The 19990-nt window shown below is 47.6% G+C and overlaps 1 protein-coding gene across 1 annotated transcript in view; it reads left to right on the plus strand.

Moving 5' to 3' along the window:
• The window catches only part of LOC123999278 (rab GTPase-activating protein 1-like), a 168881-nt gene that overhangs the window by 49756 nt on the left and 99135 nt on the right, over positions 1 to 19990 (plus strand). The window contains 6 exon segments of the mRNA XM_046304873.1: positions 932 to 1042; positions 1690 to 1859; positions 2800 to 2975; positions 3636 to 3771; positions 3774 to 3797; positions 19452 to 19545. Coding sequence (XP_046160829.1) covers positions 932 to 1042; positions 1690 to 1859; positions 2800 to 2975; positions 3636 to 3771; positions 3774 to 3797; positions 19452 to 19545 — 711 coding nt within the window.

A 19990-nucleotide genomic window follows, 5' to 3' on the forward strand; every position in this document is an offset into this window, starting at 1 on the left:
ATTCCCACCAAACAAGTCACTTCCCTTAGCTCACAAATAGCCAAATACTACACTGGTTGTTTTGAAAACATAAAAGTCCCATTGCTTATTTTTAGACGGGCATATTTCCTCCTCATTAAGCCTTGGGTTGCTTGTTTGTGGAATGCTGAGATCTAAGAGCAGCGTTCACACGCTAGCTAGTAATACGCAAGTAATTACCATGTTAAGCTCCAGGAATTCCAGAACAGACACTACAACTACAGTCCTCAGCAAATATGCAAAGATTGTAAAAATATTGTTGAGTGTGAAGAGCTGAAATGATCCTTTTTAAGGAACTTGGACTGTCTTACCGTTCAGTCTTCACCCTCTAATATGGTGTTCATTAGCAAATGTATTGGTTTTGTTAAACGTGTATCTACAGAATTACTCTTAGACCGGTTGACACTGTTTTTAAGTGGCTGCTCCACTGGATGTCATAAGGTGAACGCACCAATTTGTAAGTCGCTCTGGATAAGAGCGTCTGCTAAATGACTTAAATGTAAATGTAAATGTTTTTATTTTGCAGACTATCTTACTGTATTTACGATCTCACATGATCATAGCTCCCGTGTGGTGTATCTAAAAGCATGTTTGTGCTGTTTTAGTGCCTGAAGTGTGTGCTGTGGAAATTCTTTGTGATTTGTGTAATATATTTTGGGTGGAGGAGTCAGGCTTTGATCGGGTTGACTCATTCAAAACATTACGATTCAAAACAGAATGAATGATCAGTGCTCGCGTCATCACGTTAGATCAATGAAATGCATAAACAAACGCAAAGTGGGATATTATCATCATGCGTATGGTATTGCGAATTTCATGGAGCTAAAGACTCTCAGGGCAATGAGGCAAGATCTCTCCCAATCCCAGCCAAAGCATTTCAGAGAAAGAACTCTTTATTTTTATATTTTTCCAGCGCTGTGGCAAAAGACAAAGACAAGAACAGCTTTAAGCTGCGTCCTGGTATGGACAAGAAGGTCTTCATCTACGTACAGCAGACGTCCAATAAGGAGCTGTCTATAGAGAGGTAACGTATACACACAACGCAGACATGACACAGTCCTGCCAGCACGGAAACTTCTCAGGCTGGACGTCTCCCTGGTATTCATAACAGGCCGTAATTCAGTTCTAATTGATAAACAACCGCTGTTTGATGTCTGTCTGTTTCCGAGCTGAAGTGTCCCAGTTCAGCCATGAGAATTAGATGGATGTTTCTGTTCTGAGCCTGCTAATTCTCTATGGTTAATAATGTTGTTTTGAACCACCGTCATCTCATTTCCATGGCTCTTTGTTATTTTACACTTCCTATACTGGGCCGGAATTAGAGAGCTCTTTTATCCTCCGTTTTATGAAGGATATATAGCTAGCTAGACTGATACTATGTGAGAGATGAATCAGCTGAGAATTTCCACCTGGTTCCACTCTTATGAGGTGTGTGTGTGTGATCTGTGCTTCCTCTCTGTGCGTGTGCTGTTGTGTGTGTTCTGTGTGTGTGTGTGTGTGTTGTGTGTGTGTGTGTGTGTGTTCTGTGTGTGTGTGTGTGTTCTGTGCGTGTGTTCTGTGCGTGTGTGTGTTCTGTGCGTGTGTGTGTTCTGTGTGTGTGTGTGTGATCTGTGCTTCCGCTCTGTGCGTGTGCTCTTGTGTGTGTTCTGTGTGTGTATGTGTGTGTTCCAGGTGCTTTGGCCTACTGCTGAGCCCAGGGAAGAACGTGAAGAACAGTGACATGCACCTGCTAGACCTGGAGTCGATGGGGAAGTCATCCGATGGAAAGTCCTACATCATCACAGGGAGCTGGAATCCCAACACGCCTCAGTTCCAGGCTGTCAACGAGGAGACAGCCAAAGGTACAGCAGGCCATCATGCAGTGGTGTCCCTAGCTTGTTATGTAGAGCCAATTTAACATTGGTATTAGCCCTGTCTGTATATGTCCACCTTTCTAAGTATAATGACCCCAGATAGTTCATAGCCAACCGTGACCGTGGCCGGCTCTCTAGCTGATGTCATCTCGCTACATAGCTACGACCACAGCTACTGTACTGGTCATAGAGGATATTTGTGTTCCGGATAAGTTCATTTACAGGTCCACAACTTTAAAGTTTACATTGATGAGTGTTGGGTCCAATTTGTAAGTCGCTCTGGATAAGAGCGTCTGCTAAATGACTTAAATGTAAATGTAAATGTAAAAGTACCTGATCACAGATTATTACATTTGTTTTATTTAATTTATTTTTTATTCCAAAATGTTTTTGTTGTACTTTTACCCCCTTTTCTCCCCAATTTCGTGGTGTCCAATTGGTAGTTAGTCTTGTCTCATCGCTGCAACTCCCGTACGGACTCTGGAGAGGCGAAGGTCAAGAGCCGTGTGTCCTCCGAAACACAACCCAGCCAAGCCGCACTGATTCGTGACACAACGCCTGCTTAACCCGGAAGCCAGCCGCACCAATGTGTCGGAGGAAACACTGTACATCTGGCGACCGTGTCAGCGTCCACTGTGCCCGGCCCGCCACAGGAGTCGCTAGAGTGCGATGGTACAAGCACATCCCTGCCGGCCAAACCCTCCCCTAACCCGGACGACGCTGGGCCAATTGTGCGCCGCCCCACGGGTCTCCCGGTCCTGGCCGGCTGCGACAGAGCCTGGACTCGAACTAGGATCTCTAGTGGCACAGCTAGCTCTGTAATGCAGTGCCATAGACCACTGCACCACGCAGGAGACCTCGCCTGACCACAGATATAAGGGTTTCTTTAATGGTTATATTAATGGCGATTATGGGTTATGTCAAACAGATACGTTTATCTACATGACGACGGCGGTGGACCTGGTGATCACTGAGGTGGAGGAGCCGGTTCGTTTCCTGCTGGAGACCAGGGTCAGAGTCTGCTCCCCCAACGAGAGGCTCTTCTGGCCATTCAGCAAACGCAGCTACACAGAGACTTTTTACCTGAAACTCAGACAGGTGAGACGGAGCTTCTAGCTGAAACTTGAGACGGGTGAGACGGAGCTTCTAGCTGAAACTTGAGACAGAGCTTTTAGTTGAAACTAAGACAGGTGAGACAGAACTTCTAGCTAAAACTCAGACAGGTGAGAGGTGAAAGGTGAGAGGTGAAAGCTGAAACTCAGACAGGTGAGAGGTGAAAGCTGAAACTCAGACAGGTGAGAGGTGAAAGCTGAAACTCAGACAGGTAAGATAGTTTTAAACACTTTAATATCTGACATCATCCTCTATTTATATTCATTGTACTTCACTGAAACCACTACTCCTTTTCCCTGGCTTTTATTGTTGTGCTATTAATAATATATATTTTTATGACACTTAAAAATGAGTGGCCGGTTTCCAATGGATAATCCACATGGAACATACCTTTTGGTGCTCATTTATGTCAACCCAACATGAATTGTGAGAAGGCTCTTTTATATTTTCTTTGACAATGTAACTGCTAGTTTAAGTGGTCACCTATTGTCTTGAGCTTGTATGTGACTCCATTTCCCTCCCCCTTCCCAGAGAGGGACAACAACACCATCCAATGCTTTTAGATCCATGACAGGAAGGGTGTATGTGACTCTTTACCCATGAAACCGGTTACCTATTGTCTCGACCCTGTACATGACTTTCCCACCTTCCCAGATGGAACGTAAGAGGAACAAGGACACCCTGTACGAGGTGCTGAGCCTGGAGAGCGAGTTAGAGAGGGAGAGGAAGAAGACGACAGCCAGCCCCAACATCCTGCAGTCTGCCTCCCAAGGATCCATGGTGCCATCGCCCCTGAGGATGATGAGGAGGAAGGTGACTGACTGACTGACATGTAAAAAACATGTATCTTTTCACAGAAAGTCCCATCGAGGCCAGAAGACCAAGTTCCCATTACATTGATATTTTAGTCATTTACCAGACGAGTGGCGCAGTGTTCTAAGGCACTGCATCTCATCACTACAGTCCCTGGTTCGAATCCAGGCTGTATCACATCCGGCCGTGATTGGGAGTCCCATAGGGCGGCGTACAATTGGCCCAGCGTCAACCAGGTTTGGCCTTGGTAGGGCGTCATTGTAAATATGAATTTGTTCTTAACTGACTTGCCTAGTTAAATGAAGGTTACAAAGTAGGTAAAGCTATCACAATAATTGCAAGTAAACCCTCCCTTTGCTCTATGGTGCCATTACTCCGTGACGATGACAAGGAGGAAGGTGATCATCTGAGCAACCCTCCCCACCTGCCCTTCTATGCTGTCTTTATAATCCAACCCAATTTTTATATTTTATTCATTTAGCATATGGTGTAATCCAGAGCAAATAACAATTTAAAAGTAGCTAGAAAAAGTAAAAAAACACAATTATTGCAAGTGAAACTTTCTTGAGAATAGCCCCTTTCTGCTGAAGCAGTGCTAGGGGGAGTAAATGATAACCCTTCCTGCACTCCTGTCTCTGTAGCTCTATCCCAATTCAATCCCTAGCCTCTTCCCCCAGCCTATGTCAAAGGCACTTGTTGAGTTCTGAGAAGATTAGACAGGCAGAAAATCGACACAGCTGAACTTTAAAACAAAATACAGATTTCTATGGTAGTCTCTCCCTGCCTGTTTGGGGATTGGGTGGTAGTCTCTCCCTGCCTGTTTGGGGATTGGGTGGTAGTCTCTCCCTGCCTGTTTGGGGATTGGGTGGTAGTCTCTCCCTGCCTGTTTGGGGATTGGGTGGTAGTCTCTCCTCTCTGTTTTTGGATTTTGTGGTAGTCTCTCCCTGCCTGTTTGGGGATTGGGTGGTAGTCTCTCCCTCTCTGTTTTGGATTGGGTGGTAGTCTCTCCCTGCCTGTTTGGGGATTGGGTGGTAGTCTCTCCTCCTGTTTTTGGATTTTGGGGATTGGGTGGTAGTCTCTCCCTGCCTGTTTGGGGATTGGGTGGTAGTCTCTCCCTCTCTGTTTTTGGATTGGGTGGTAGTCTCTCCCTCTCTGTTTTTGGATTGGGTGGTAGTCTCTCCCTGCCTGTTTGGGGATTGGGTGGTAGTCTCTCCCTGCCTGTTTGGGGATTGGGTGGTAGTCTCTCCCTGCCTGTTTGGGGATTGGGTGGTAGTCTCTCCTCTCTGTTTTTGGATTGGGTGGTAGTCTCTCCCTCTCTGTTTTTGGAGTGGGTGGTAGTCTCTCCCTCTCTGTTTTTGGATTGGCTGGTAGTCTCTCCCTCTCTGTTTTTGGATTGGGTGGTAGTCTCTCCCTGCCTGTTTGGGGATTGGGTGGTAGTCTCCCCCTCTCTGTTTTTGGATTGGGTGGTAGTCTCTCCCTCTCTGTTTTTGGATTGGGTGGTAGTCTCTCCCTCTCTGTTTTTGGATTGGGTGGTAGTCTCTCCCTCTCTGTTTGGGGATTGGGTGGTAGTCTCCCCTCTCTGTTTTTGGATTGGGTGGTAGTCTCTCCTGCCTGTTTGGGGATTGGGTGGTAGTCTCTCCCTCTCTGTTTTTGGATTGGGTGGTAGTCTCTCCTCTCTGTTTTTGGATTGGGTGGTAGTCTCTCCCTCTCTGTTTTTGGATTGGGTGGTAGTCTCTCCCTGCCTGTTTGGGGATTGGGTGGTAGTCTCTCCCTCTCTGTTTTTGGATTGGGTGGTAGTCTCTCCCTCTGTTTGGGGATTGGGTGGTAGTCTCTCCCTCTCTGTTTTTGGATTGGGTGGTGTCTCTCCCTGCCTGTTTGGGGATTGGGTGGTAGTCTCTCCTCTCTGTTTTTGGATTGGGTGGTAGTCTCTCCCTCTCTGTTTTTGGATTGGGTGGTAGTCTCTCCCTCTCTGTTTGGGGATTGGGTGGTAGTCTCTCCCTTTCTGTTTTTGGATTGGGTGGTAGTCTCTCCCTGCCTGTTTTTGGATTGGGTGGTAGTCTCTCCCTCTCTGTTTTTGGATTGGGTGGTAGTCTCTCCCTCTCTGTTTGGGGATTGGGTGGTAGTCTCTCCCTCTCTGTTTTTGGATTGGGTGGTAGTCTCTCCCTGCCTGTTTGGGGATTGGGTGGTAGTCTCTCCTCTCTGTTTTTGGATTGGGTGGTAGTCTCTCCCTCTCTGTTTGGGGATTGGGTGGTAGTCTCTCCCTCTCTGTTTGGGGATTGGGTGGTAGTCTCTCCTCTCTGTTTTTGGATTGGGTGGTAGTCTCTCCCTCTCTGTTTTTGGATTGGGTGGTAGTCTCTCCTCTCTGTTTTTGGATTGGGTGGTAGTCTCTCCTCTCTGTTTTTGGATTGGGTGGTAGTCTCTCCTCTCTGTTTTTGGATTGGCTGGTAGTCTCTCCTCTCTGTTTTTGGATTGGGTGGTAGTCTCTCCCTGCCTGTTTGGGGATTGGGTGGTAGTCTCTCCCTCTCTATTTTTGGATTGGGTGGTAGTCTCTCCCTCTCTATTTTTGGATTGGGTGGTAGTCTCTCCCTCTCTGTTTGGGGATTGGGTGGTAGTCTCTCCCTCTCTGTTTTTGGATTGGGTGGTAGTCTCTCCCTCTCTGTTTTTGGATTGGGTGGTAGTCTCTCCCTCTCTGTTTGGGGATTGGGTGGTAGTCTCTCCCTCTCTGTTTTTGGATTGGGTGGTAGTCTCTCCCTCTCTGTTTTTGGATTGGCTGGAGTCTCTCCTCTCTGTTTGGGGATTGGGTGGTAGTCTCTCCTCTCTGTTTTTGGATTGGGTGGTAGTCTCTCCCTGCCTGTTTGGGGATTGGGTGGTAGTCTCTCCCTCTCTGTTTTTGGATTGGGTGGTAGTCTCTCCCTCTCTGTTTTTGGATTGGGTGGTAGTCTCTCCCTGCCTGTTTGGGGATTGGGTGGTAGTCTCTCCCTCTCTGTTTTTGGATTGGGTGGTAGTCTCTCCCTGCCTGTTTGGGGATTGGGTGGTAGTCTCCCCTTCTCTGTTTTTTGGATTGGGTGGTAGTCTCTCCCTCTCTGTTTTTGGATTGGGTGGTAGTCTCTCCCTCTCTGTTTTTGGATTGGGTGGTAGTCTCTCCCTGCCTGTTTGGGGATTGGGTGCTAGTCTCCCCCTCTCTGTTTTTGGATTGGGTGGTAGTCTCTCCTCTCTGTTTTTGGATTGGGTGGTAGTCTCCTCTCTGTTTGGTGATTTGGTAGTCTCTCCTCTCTGTTTGGGATTGGGTGGTAGTCTCTCCCTCTCTGTTTGGGGATTGGGTGGTAGTCTCTCCCTCTCTGTTTGGGGATTGGGTGGTAGTCTCTCCCTCTCTGTTTGTGATTGGGTGGTAGTCTCTCCTCTCTGTTTGGTGATTGGGTGGTAGTCTCTCCCTCTCTGTTTGGTGATTGGGTGGTAGTCTCTCCCTCTCTGTTTGGTGATTGGGTGGTAGTCTCTCCTCTCTGTTTGGTGATTGGGTGGTAGTCTCTCCTCTCTGTTTGGTGATTGGGTGGTAGTCTCTCCTCTCTGTTTGGTGATTGGGTGGTAGCTCTGTTTGGTGATTGGGTGGTAGTCTCCCTCTCTGTTTGGTGATTGGGTGGTAGTCTCTCCTCTCTGTTTGGGGATTGGGTGGTAGTCTCTCCCTCTCTGTTTTTGGATTGGGTGGTAGTCTCTCCCTCTCTGTTTGGTGATTGGGTGGTAGTCTCTCCCTCTCTGTTTGGGGATTGGGTGGTAGTCTCTCCCTCTCTGTTTGGTGATTGGGTGGTAGTCTCTCCCTCTCTGTTTGGTGATTGGGTGGTAGTCTCTCCCTCTCTGTTTGGTGATTGGGTGGTAGTCTCTCCCTCTCTGTTTTTGGATTGGGTGGTAGTCTCTCCCTGCCTGTTTGGGGATTGGGTGGTAGTCTCTCCCTCTCTGTTTTTGGATTGGGTGGTAGTCTCTCCCTGCCTGTTTGGGGATTGGGTGGTAGTCTCTCCCTCTCTGTTTTTGGATTGGGTGGTAGTCTCTCCCTGCCTGTTTGGGGATTGGGTGGTAGTCTCTCCCTGCCTGTTTGGGGATTGGGTGGTAGTCTCTCCCTCTCTGTTTTTGGATTTTGTGGTAGTCTCTCCCTGCCTGTTTGGGGATTGGGTGGTAGTCTCTCCTCTCTGTTTTTTTTGGAGTCTCTCCCTGCCTGTTTGGGGATTGGGTGGTAGTCTCTCCCTCTCTGTTTTTGGATTGGGTGGTAGTCTCTCCCTCTCTGTTTTTGGATTGGGTGGTAGTCTCTCCCTGCCTGTTTGGGGATTGGGTGGTAGTCTCTCCTCTCTGTTTTTGGATTGGGTGGATCTGTTTTTGGATTGGGTGGTAGTCTCTCCCTCTCTGTTTTTGAATTGGCTGGTAGTCTCTCCCTCTCTGTTTTTGGATTGGGTGGTAGTCTCTCCCTGCCTGTTTGGGGATTGGGTGGTAGTCTCTCCCTCTCTGTTTTTGGATTTTGTGGTAGTCTCTCCCTGCCTGTTTGGGGATTGGGTGGTAGTCTCTCCCTCTCTGTTTTTGGATTGGGTGGTAGTCTCTCCCTGCCTGTTTGGGGATTGGGTGGTAGTCTCTCCCTCTCTGTTTTTGGATTGGGTGGTAGTCTCTCCCTGCCTGTTTGGGGATTGGGTGGTAGTCTCTCCTCTCTGTTTTTGGATTTTGTGGTAGTCTCTCCCTGCCTGTTTGGGGATTGGGTGGTAGTCTCTCCCTCTCTGTTTTTGGATTGGGTGGTAGTCTCTCCCTGCCTGTTTGGGGATTGGGTGGTAGTCTCTCCCTCTCTGTTTTTGGATTGGGTGGTAGTCTCTCCCTCTCTGTTTTTGGATTGGGTGGTAGTCTCTCCCTCTCTGTTTGGGGATTGGGTGGTAGTCTCTCCTTTCTGTTTTTAGATTGGGTGGTAGTCTCTCCCTGCCTGTTTGGGGATTGGGTGGTAGTCTCTCCCTCTCTATTTTTGGATTGGGTGGTAGTCTCTCCCTCTCTGTTTGGGGATTGGGTGGTAGTCTCTCCCTCTCTGTTTTTGGATTGGGTGGTAGTCTCTCCCTGCCTGTTTGGGGATTGGGTGGTAGTCTCTCCCTCTCTGTTTTTGGATTGGGTGGTAGTCTCTCCCTCTCTGTTTTTGGATTGGCTGGTAGTCTCTCCCTCTCTGTTTTTGGATTGGGTGGTAGTCTCTCCCTGCCTGTTTGGGGATTGGGTGGTAGTCTCTCCCTCTCTGTTTTTGGATTGGGTGGTAGTCTCTCCCTCTCTGTTTTTGGATTGGGTGGTAGTCTCTCCCTGCCTGTTTGGGGATTGGGTGGTAGTCTCTCCTCTCTATTTTTGGATTGGGTAGTCTCTCCTCTCTGTTTTTGGATTGGGTGGTAGTCTCTCCTCTCTGTTTTTGGATTGGGTGGTAGTCTCTCCCTGCCTGTTTGGGGATTGGGTGGTAGTCTCTCCCTCTCTGTTTGGGGATTGGGTGGTAGTCTCTCCTCTCTAGTCTCTCCTTTTTGGGGATTGGGTGGTAGTCTCTCCCTCTCTGTTTTTGGATTGGGTGGTAGTCTCTCCCTGCCTGTTTGGGGATTGGGTGGTAGTCTCTCCTCTCTGTTTTTGGATTGGGTGGTAGTCTCTCCCTCTCTGTTTTTGGATTGGGTGGTAGTCTCTCCCTGCCTGTTTGGGGATTGGGTGGTAGTCTCTCCCTCTCTGTTTTTGGATTGGGTGGTAGTCTCTCCCTCTCTGTTTTTGGATTGGGTGGTAGTCTCTCCCTCTCTGTTTTTGGATTGGCTGGTAGTCTCTCCCTCTCTGTTTTTGGATTGGCTGGTAGTCTCCCCTCTCTGTTTTTGGATTGGCTGGTAGTCTCTCCCTCTCTGTTTTTGGATTGGGTGGTAGTCTCTCCCTCTCTGTTTTTGGATTGGGTGGTAGTCTCTCCCTCTCTGTTTGGGGATTGGGTGGTAGGCCATAATTGATTTTGGCCCAGAAGGCCCGGCATATTCCCACTTTCAAGGAGCTTTCTCTTTTGATGTGGTTGTTTTGCCTAAAAACCTTTAGGCCTACCTATAGATGTATTTTTAAACAACTCTGCATCTCTGCCCAGCCTGGCAAGCGTAGCTTTGCAAGTGTGGAGAGGGTATTCTCTACTGCTGGTCTGCTCTCCAGGCACTATCGCAGGAGCCTGAAGCCACAGACTCTGGACAAACTTGTTTCTAAAAAAGAATGCAAAGGCACTCAGTGTCTGTCCCCAAATAGACACTGAGCCTAATCAGGCATTTCTCATTTAATTTGTACTTAATTATAAGTAAGTCACAGGCTATATGTGCAATTGATTGACTATGATGATTTAATACAACTAAATGTTGTTTAATTGCTGAGTGCTCTGTCCCTACCAGCCTTGTCTCACTCACGAAAGCTTCACAATGTATTTCTTTGTAGGCTATAGCCTTGAAATAATTGAAATAATATAGCCTAAATTATTAATTGTAGTTTCTTCTTAGGCTCCCTGTCTGGCTCCTGACCTATTTAGAGTGTTTACATGCTGTTTAATATGACATGTAGCCTATTTTAAATTATGAGCGCTTTTACGTTCACATTTTCATGTTTATTAAAATACTTTATATTCAACTCATACTGTTTGGTTTCAATAGTTAAAAACAAAATGGTAGGTCCAGGTTGTCACAACAATAGATGGGTGTTGGTTAAATTGTGATATTAACAAATCGAGCGAATTCAGAGTGGCAGTTTTTCTTCTTGGAAGCGTAGAGCGGTTTTTAGCAGGAAGCACCAGTGACTCGGACAATAAAGAAGTGGTCAGATGACGCAGATGCTCAGCTTCAGGACTGTTTTGTTAGCACAGACTGGAATATGTTCTGGAATTCCTCCAATGGTATTGAGGAGTACATCACATTTACATACATTACATTTGTCATTTGGACGCTCTTATCCAGAGCGACTTACAAATTGGTGCATTCACCTTATGACATCCAGTGGGACAGTCACTTAACAATAGTGCATCTAAAACTTAGGGGGTGGGGTGAGAGGGATTACTTAACCTATCCTAGGTATTCCTTAAAGAGGTGGGGTTTCAGGTGTCTCCGGAAGGTGGTGATTGACTCCGCTGTCCTGGCGTCGTGAGGGAGTTTGTTCCACCATTGGGGGCCAGGGCAGCGAACAGTTTTGACTGGGCTGAGCGGGAGCTGTACTTCCTCAGTGGTAGGGAGGCGAGCAGGCCAGAGGTGGATGAACGCAGTGCCCTTGTTTGGGTGTAGGGCCTGATCAGAGCCTGGAGGTACTGAGGTGCCGATCCCCTCACAGCTCCGTAGGCAAGCACCATGGTCTTGTAGCGGATGCAGCTTCAACTGGAAGCCAGTGGAGAGAACGGAGGAGCGGGGTGACGTGAGAGAACTTGGGAAGGTTGAACACCAGACGGGCTGCAAGTTCTGGATGAGTTGAAGGGGTTTAATGTTGCAGTAATCCAGACGGAGATGACAAGTGCCTGGATTAGGACCTGCGCCGCTTCCTGTGTGAGGCAGGGTCGTACTCTGCGGATGTTGTAGAGCATGAACCTACAGGAACGGGCCACCGCCTTGATGTTAGTAGAGAACGACAGGGTGTTGTCCAGGATCACGCCAAGGTTCTTGGCGCTCTGGGAGGAGGACACAATGGAGTTGTCGACCGTGATGGCGAGATCATGGAACGGGCAGTCCTTCCCCGGGAGGAAGAGCAGCTCCGTTTGCCGAGGTTCAGCTTGAGGTGGTGATCCGTCATCCACACTGATATGTCTGCCAGACATGCAGAGATGCGATTCGCCACCTGGTCATCAGAAGGGGAAAGGAGAAGATTAATTGTGTGTCGTCTGCATAGCAATGATAAGAGAGACCATGTGAGGTTATGACAGAGCCAAGTGACTTGGTGTATAGCGAGAATAGGAGAGGGCCAAGAACAGAGCCCTGGGGGACACCAGTGGTGAGAGCGCGTGGTGAGGAGACAGATTCTCGCCACGCCACCTGGTAGGAGCGACCTGTCAGGTAGGACGCAATCCAGCGTGGGCCGCGCCGGAGATGCCCAACTCGGAGAGGGTGGAGAGGAGGATCTGATGGTTCACAGTATCGAAGGCAGCTGATAGATCTAGAAGGATGAGAGCAGAGGAGAGAGAGTTAAGCAGTGCGGAGCGCCTCCGTGATACAGAGGAGAGCAGTCTCAGTTGAATGACTAGTCTTGAAACCTGACTGATTTGGATCAAGAAGGTCATTCAGAGAGAGATAGCGGGAGAGCTGGCCAAGGACGGCACGTTCAAGAGTTTTGGAGAGAAAAGAAAGAAGGGATACTGGTCTGTAATTGTTGACATCGGAGGGATCGAGTGTAGGTTTTTTCAGAAGGGTGCAACTCTCGCTCTCTTGAAGACGGAAGGGACGTAGCCAACGGTCAGGGATGAGTTGATGAGCGAGGTGAGGTAAGGGAGAAGGTCTCCGGAAATGGTCTGGAGAAGAGAGGAGGGGATAGGGTCAAGCGGGCAGGTTGTTGGGCGGCCGGCCGTCACAAGACGCGAGATTTCATCTGGAGAGAGAGGGGAGAAAGAGGTCAGAGCACAGGGTAGGGCAGTGTGAGCAGAACCAGCGGTGTCGTTTGACTTAGCAAACGAGGATCGGATGTCGTCGACCTTCTTTTCAAAATGGTTGACGAAGTCATCTGCAGAGAGGGAGGAGGGGGGGAGGGGGCGGAGGATTCAGGAGGGAGGAGAAGGTGGCAAAGAGCTTCCTAGGGTTAGAGGCAGATGCTTGGAATTTAGCGTGGTAGAAAGTGGCTTTAGCAGCAGAGACAGAGGAGGAAAATGTAGAGAGGAGGGAGTGAAAGGATGCCAGGTCCGCAGGGAGGCGAGTTTTCCTCCATTTCCGCTCGGCTGCCCGGAGCCCTGTTCTGTGAGCTCGCAATGAGTCGTCGAGCCACGGGGCGGGAGGGGAGGACCGAGCCGGCCTGGAGGATAGGGGACATAGAGAGTCAAAGGATGCAGAAAGGGAGGAGAGGAGGGTTGAGGAGGCAGAATCAGGAGATAGGTGGGAGAAGGTTTGAGCGGAGGGAAGAGATGATAGGATGGAAGAGGAGAGAGTAGCGGGGAGAGAGAGCGAAGGTTGGGACGGCGCGATACCATCCGAGTAGGGGCAGTGTGGGAGGTGTTGGATGAGAGCGAGAGGGAAAAGGATACAAGGCAGTGGTCGGAGACTTGGAGGGGAGTTGCAGTGAGGTTAGTGGAAGAACAGCATCTAGTAAAGATGAGGTCGAGCGTATTGCCTGCCTTGTGAGTAGGGGGGAAGGTGAGAGGGTGAGGTCAAAGAGGAGAGGAGTGGAAAGAAGGAGGCAGAGAGGAAAGAGTCAAAGGTAGACGTGGGGAGGTTAAAGTCGCCCAGAACTGTGAGAGGTGAGCCGTCCTCAGGAAAGGAGCTTATCAAGGCATCAAGCTCATTGATGAACTCTCCGAGGGAACCTGGAGGGCGATAAATGATAAGGATGTTAAGCTTGAAAGGGCTAGTAACTGTGACAGCATGGAATTCAAAGGAGGCGATAGACAGATGGGTAAGGGGAGAAAGAGAGAATGACCACTTGGGAGAGATGAGGATCCCAGTGCCACCACCCCGCTGACCAGACGCTCTCGGGGTGTGCGAGAACACGTGGGCGGACGAAGAGAGAGCAGTAGGAGTAGCAGTGTTGTCTGTGGTGATCCATGTTTCCGTCAGTGCCAAGAAGTCGAGGGACTGGAGGGAGGCATAGGCTGAGATGAACTCTGCCTTGTTGACCGCAGATTGGCAGTTCCAGAGGCTACCGGAGACCTGGAACTCCACGTGGGTCGTGCGCGCTGGGACCACCAGAGTAGGGTGGCGCGGCCACGCGGTGTGGAGCGTTTGTATGGTCTGTGCAGAGAGGAGAGAACAGGGATAAACAGACACATAGTTGACAGGCTACAGAAGAGGCTACGCTAATGCAAAGGAGATTGGAATGACAAGTGGACTACACGTCTCGAATGTTCAGAAAGTTAAGCTACATAGCAAGAATCTTATTGACTAAAATGATTAAAATGATACAGTACTGCTGAAGTAGGCCAGCTGGCAGTGGGTGTGTTGTTGACACTACACTAATCAAGTCGTTCCGTTGAGTGTAATAGTTTCTGCAGTGTTGCTATTCGGGGGCTAGCAGGCTAGCTAGCAGTGTTGTTTACGTTACGTTGCGTTAAAAGAACGACAATAGATGGCTAGCGAACCTAGAAAATCGCTCTAGACTACACAATTATCTTTGATACAAAGACGGCTATGTAGCTAGCTAAGTAGCTAGCTACGATCAAACAAATCAAACCGGTGTACTGTAATGAAACGAAGTGAAAAAGTGATACAACCTGTGAATGTGACCGGGTAGTTGAGTTCTATACAGAAGACGTTGGCTAGCGTTGGCTAGCTGTTGGCTAGCTAGCAGAGTCATCTACGTTAAGGACGACAAATAGCTGGCTAGCTAACCTCGGTAAATTAAGATAATCACTCTAAGACTACACACTCTAAACCTAAACAACACAATTATCTTGGATACGATGATACGATGATACGAAGACAGCAAAGACAGCTATGTAGGTAGCTAACACTAAACTAATCAGTTGAGTGTAATAGTAATAGTTTCTCAGTGCAGCTAATCAGTGGACGTTAGCTAGCTGGCTAGTGAAGACTACGTTAGGACGGCGAAATACGATAATTACGCAATTATCTTTGATACAAAGACGGCTATGTAGCTAGCTGAGAAGCTGAGAAGAAATTGCTAAGATAAGACAAATCAAACCGTTGTGATATAATGAAATATAATGAAAAAGTTATACTACCCGTTGGAGCGACGTGCAGATGCGACCACTCGCTCCAACCGGAACCGGGTTCATCAATAAGTGCATCGATGACATCGTCCCCACAGTGACTGTACGTACATACCCCAACCAGAAACCATGGGTTACAGGCAACATCCGCACTGAGCTAAAGGGTAGAGCTGCCAACTTCAAGGAGCAGGACTCTAACCCGAACGCTTATAAGAAATCCCGCTATGCCTTCAGACGAACCATCAAACAGACAAAGCACCAATAAAGGACTAAGATTGAATCGTACTAACCGGCTCTGACACATGTCGGATGTGGAAGGGCCTGCAAACTATTACAGAGTACAAAGGGAAGCACAGCCGCGAGCTGCCCAGTGACACAAGCCTACCAGACGAGCTAAATCACTTCTATGCTCGCTTCAAGGCAAGCAACACTGAGGCATGCATGAGAGCATCAGCTGTTCCGGACAACTGTGTGATAACGCTCTCCGTAGCCGACGTGAGTAAGACCTTTAAACAGATCAATATTCCGAAGGCTGCTGGGCCAGATGGATTACCAGGACGTGTGCTCCGGCCATGTGCTGACCTACTGGCAGGTGTCTTCACTGTGATTTTCAACTTCTCCCTAATTGAGTCTGTAATACCAACATGTTTCAAGCAGACCACCATAGTCCCTGTGCCCAATAACACTAGGTAACCTGCCTAAATGACTACAGACCCATAGCACTCACATCCGTAGCCATGAAGTATGTTGAAAGGCTGGTCATAGGCTGGTCATGTCTCACATTAACACCATTATCCCTGAAACCCTAGACCCACTCCAATTCGCATACAGCTTAAACAGATCCACATATGATGCAATCTCTATTGCACTCCACATTGCCCTTTCCCACCTGGATAAAAGGAACACCTACGTGAGAATGCTATTAATTGACTACTGTTCAGCATTCAACACCATAGTGCCCTCAAAGCTGATCACTAAGCTAAGGATGCTGAGACCAAATACCTCCCTCTGCAACTAGATCCTGGACTTTCTCACGGGCCGCCCCGAGGTGGTAAGGGTAGGTAGCAACACATCTGCCACACTGATTCTCAACACTGGAGCCCCTCAGGGGTGTGTACTTCGTCCCCTCCTGTACTCCCTGTTCACCCATGACTGCATGGGCAGGCACGACTCCCAACACCATCATTAAGTTTGCAGACGATACAACAGTGGTAGGCCTGATCACTGACAAAGATGAGACAGCCTATAGGAAGGAGGTCAGAGACCTGGCCGGGTGGTGCCAGAATAACAACCTATCCCCAAACATAATCAAGACAAAGGAGATGATTGTGGACTATAGGAAAAGGAGGACCGAGTGCGCTCCCATTCTCATTGACGGGGCTGTAGTAGAGCAGGTTGAGAGCTTCAAGTTCCTTGGTGTCCACATCGCCAACAAACTAGACTATGCATTGTACCCCGCCAACCCCTCTTTTAAGCTGCTGCTACTCTCCGTTTATCATCTTTGCATAGTCACTTTAACTAATCCTACATGTACTTATTACCTCAAATCACCACACTGGATGATTCCGACCTTGAATATGTGGACACCTTTAGGTACCTAGGTGTCTGGCTAGACTGCAAACTCTCCTTCCAGACCCATATCAAACATCTCCAATCGAAAATCAAATCAAGAGTCGGCTTTCTATTCCGCAACAAAGCCTCCTTCACTCACGCTGCCAAGCTTACCCTAGTAAAACTGACTATCCCACCGATCCTCGACTTTGGCGATGTCATCTACAAAATCGCTTCCAACACTCTACTCAGCAAACTGGATGCAGTTTATCACAGTGCCATCCGTTTTGTCACTAAAGCACCTTATACTACCCACCACTGCAACTTGTATGCTCTAGTCGGCTGGCCCTCGCTACATATTCGTCGCCAGACCCACTGGCTCCAGGTCATCTACAAGGCCATGCTAGGTAAAGCTCCGCCTTATCTCAAGGTTCACTGGTCACGATGGCAACACTCATCCGTAGCACGCGCTCCAGCAGATGTATCTCACTGATCATCCCTAAAGCCAACACCTCATTCGGCTGCCTTTTGTTCCAGTACTCTGCTGCCTGTGACTGGAACGAATTGCAAAAATCGCTGAAGTTGGAGACTTTTATCTCCATCACCAACTTCAAACATCAGCTATCTGAGCAGCTAACCGATCGCTGCAGCTGTACATAATCTATTGGTAAATAGCCCACCCATTTTCACCTACCTCATCCCCACAGTTTTTATTTATTTACTTTTCTGCTCTTTTGCACACCAATATCTCTACCTGTACATGATCATCTGATCATTTATCACTCCAGTGTTAATCTGCAATATTGTAATTATTCGCCTACCTCCTCATGCCTTTTGCACACATTGTATATAGACTCTCCTTTTTTTCTACTGTGTTATTGACTTGTTAATTGTTTACTCCATGTGTAACTCTGTGTTGTCTGTTCACACTGCTATGCTTTATCTTGGCCAGGTTGCAGTTGCAAATGAGAACTTGTTCTCAACTAGCCTACCTGGTTAAATAAAGGTGAAATAAAATAAAAATATATATACAAAATAGCCAGACTAACCGGTGCATCTGCACATTGACTCTGTACCGGTATCACCTGTATATAGCCTCACTACTGTTATTTTTTACTGTTTAAAAAAAATCTTTACTTATCTATTGTTCACCTAATACCTATTTTCATACTTAAAAATTGTACTGTTGGTTAAGGGGCTTGTAAGCATTTCACTGTAAGGTACCTGTTGTATTCGGCGCACGTGACAAATAATCTTTGATTTAATGTGAAGCGCAGAGATCGCTCCATGAGTGATCGGGATTTCTGACCGCTCAAGTCTGCTTGCATACTCTGAATTGGGTGGTAGTCTCTCCCTGTCTGTCTGTGGATTGGCTGGTAGTCTCTCCCTGTCTATCTGAGGATTGGCTGGTAGTCTCTCCCTGTCTATCTGGGGATTGGCTGGTAGTCTCTCCCTGTCTATCTGGGGATTGGCTGGTAGTCTCTCCCTGTCTGTCTGGGGATTGGCTGGTAGTCTCTCCCTGTCTGTCTGGGGATTAGCTGGTAGTCTCTCTCTGTCTGTTGTGCCTTTATTCTACTCCCTGTACAGTTTGCACTTTGCTAGCCTTGTATGACAGCTAGGTCTATCCCCTCACTGTGTTTGTCACCTGTCTAGCCAGCCTGTTATGTGCCTTATTTTTATTTATTTTATTTCACCTTTATTTAACCAGGTAGGCCAGTTGAGAACAAGTTCTCATTTACAACTGCGTCCTGGCCAAGATAAAGCAAAGCAGTGCGACAAAAACAACAACACAGAGTTACACATGGAAGAAACAAACCTACAGTCAATAACACAATAGAGAAATCTGTGTACAGTGTGTGCAGATGAAGTAAGGAGGTAAGGCAATAAATAGGCCATAGTGGCGAAGTAATTACAATTTAGCAATTAACACTGGAGTGATAGATGAGCAGATGAGGATGTGCAAGTATAAATACTGGTATGCAAAAGAGCGGGGGAAAAAATATGGGGATGTGGTAGGTAGTTGGTGGGGTGGGCTATTTACAGATGGGCTGTGTACAGCTGCAGCGATCGGTAAGCTGCTCTGACAGCCGATGCTAGTGAGGGAGATATAAGTCTCTAACTTCAGTGATTTTTGCAATTCGTTCCAGTCATTGGCAACAGAGAACTGGAAGGAAAGGCATCCAAAGCAGGTGTTGGCTTTGGGGGTGACCAGTGAGATATACCTGCTGGAGCACGTGCTATGGGTGCGTGTTGCTATGGTGACCAGGGAGCTGAGATAAGGCAGAGCTTTACCTAGCAAAGACTTACACATGACCTGGAGCCAGTGGGTTTGGTGACGAATATGTAGCGAGGATCAGCCAATGAGAGCATACAGGTCGCAGTGGTGGGTAGTATATGGGGCTTTGGTGACAAAACGGATGGCACTGTGATAGACTGCATCCAATTTTCTGAGTAGAGTTTTGGAGGCTATTTTGTAAATGGCATCACCGAAGTCAAGGATCGGTAGGAGAGTCAGTTTTACAAGGGTATGTTTGGCAAAATGAGTGAAGGAGGCTTTGTTGCGAAATAGGAAGCTGATCCTAGATTTGATTTTGGATTGGAGATGCTTAATGAGTCTGGAAGGAGAGTTTACAGCCTGGCCAGAAACCTAGGTATTTATAGTTGACCACATATTCTAAGTCAGAACCGTCCATAGTAGTGATGCTAGTTGGGCGGGCGGGTGCGGACAGCGTTGAAGAGCATGCATTTCGTTTTACTAGTGTTTAAGAGCATTTGGAGGTCACGGAAGGAGTGTTGTGTGGCATCGAAGCTCGTTTGGAGGTTTGTTAAGACCGTGTCCAAAGAAGGGCCAGATGTATACAGAATGGTGTCGTCTGTGTAGAGATGGAGCATGGAATCACTCGCAGGAAGAGCGACATTGATATATGCAGAGAAGAGTCGGCCCTAGAATTGAGCCCTGTGGCACTATTCTCTCTCTGCATGACTGTTTGTGTGTTTATCTGTCTAGTAAGTCACTATACATACAGCATGTTTTTTTTACTCTAATCCACACTCAGCTGTGTTGATATGTCAACCCTTTGTCTCTGCCTGCGTCCCAAATGGCACCCTATTCCCTACATAGTGCACTACGTTTGACTATTGGTTGATGGTATTAGGGTACCACTTGGGACTCTCTCAGTTTTCATCTCTGGAGCAGAGCATAAAGATACATTTATTTCGCAAGATGGACAATAAAGTTGTATTAAATTATATTTTGTCAGACAATGACGAGCCGTTGCTGAGTGGCTCAGGAGACGTGTCAAAAGAGTGTGCTGAGAAGATCCTGGAGACCTGGGGAGACCTGCTGTCCAAATGGTGAGTGACTGACATCTCTGTGGATGTCATATCTTGTCTTCATGTAAATCATAGCACCACCCACTGGGCACCAACTGGTTGAATCAATGTTTCCATTTCATTTCAACATAAAGAATTAAATGTGATGTCTGTCGAGTCAATGTAAAAAACCTGACTTGATTTGCAAAAACGTCATCAATGTAAAGGAATTTCCGGGATTGTTTGTCTTTTCACCCAACTTTTAACCAAAATCTAATGACGTGGTTGAATTTTTTAAATTTTACGTTCAATTCAGGTAAGTTGACAACCCAATCAGATGTCAATCCAAACCTGACGTTGACCTAACGTCTGTGCCTAGTGGGCAGCGTATTTAGCATGTCTCATCTGCATTTCGCTCCACATTCAAAGTGGTGTTAAAGAAAAAATGTACTGTAAACTAACAGAGAAGGAGATGATTTGAACTTTA

Source organism: Oncorhynchus gorbuscha, linkage group LG16 (genome assembly GCF_021184085.1).
Source record: "Oncorhynchus gorbuscha isolate QuinsamMale2020 ecotype Even-year linkage group LG16, OgorEven_v1.0, whole genome shotgun sequence".
NCBI lineage: Eukaryota > Metazoa > Chordata > Actinopteri > Salmoniformes > Salmonidae > Oncorhynchus > Oncorhynchus gorbuscha.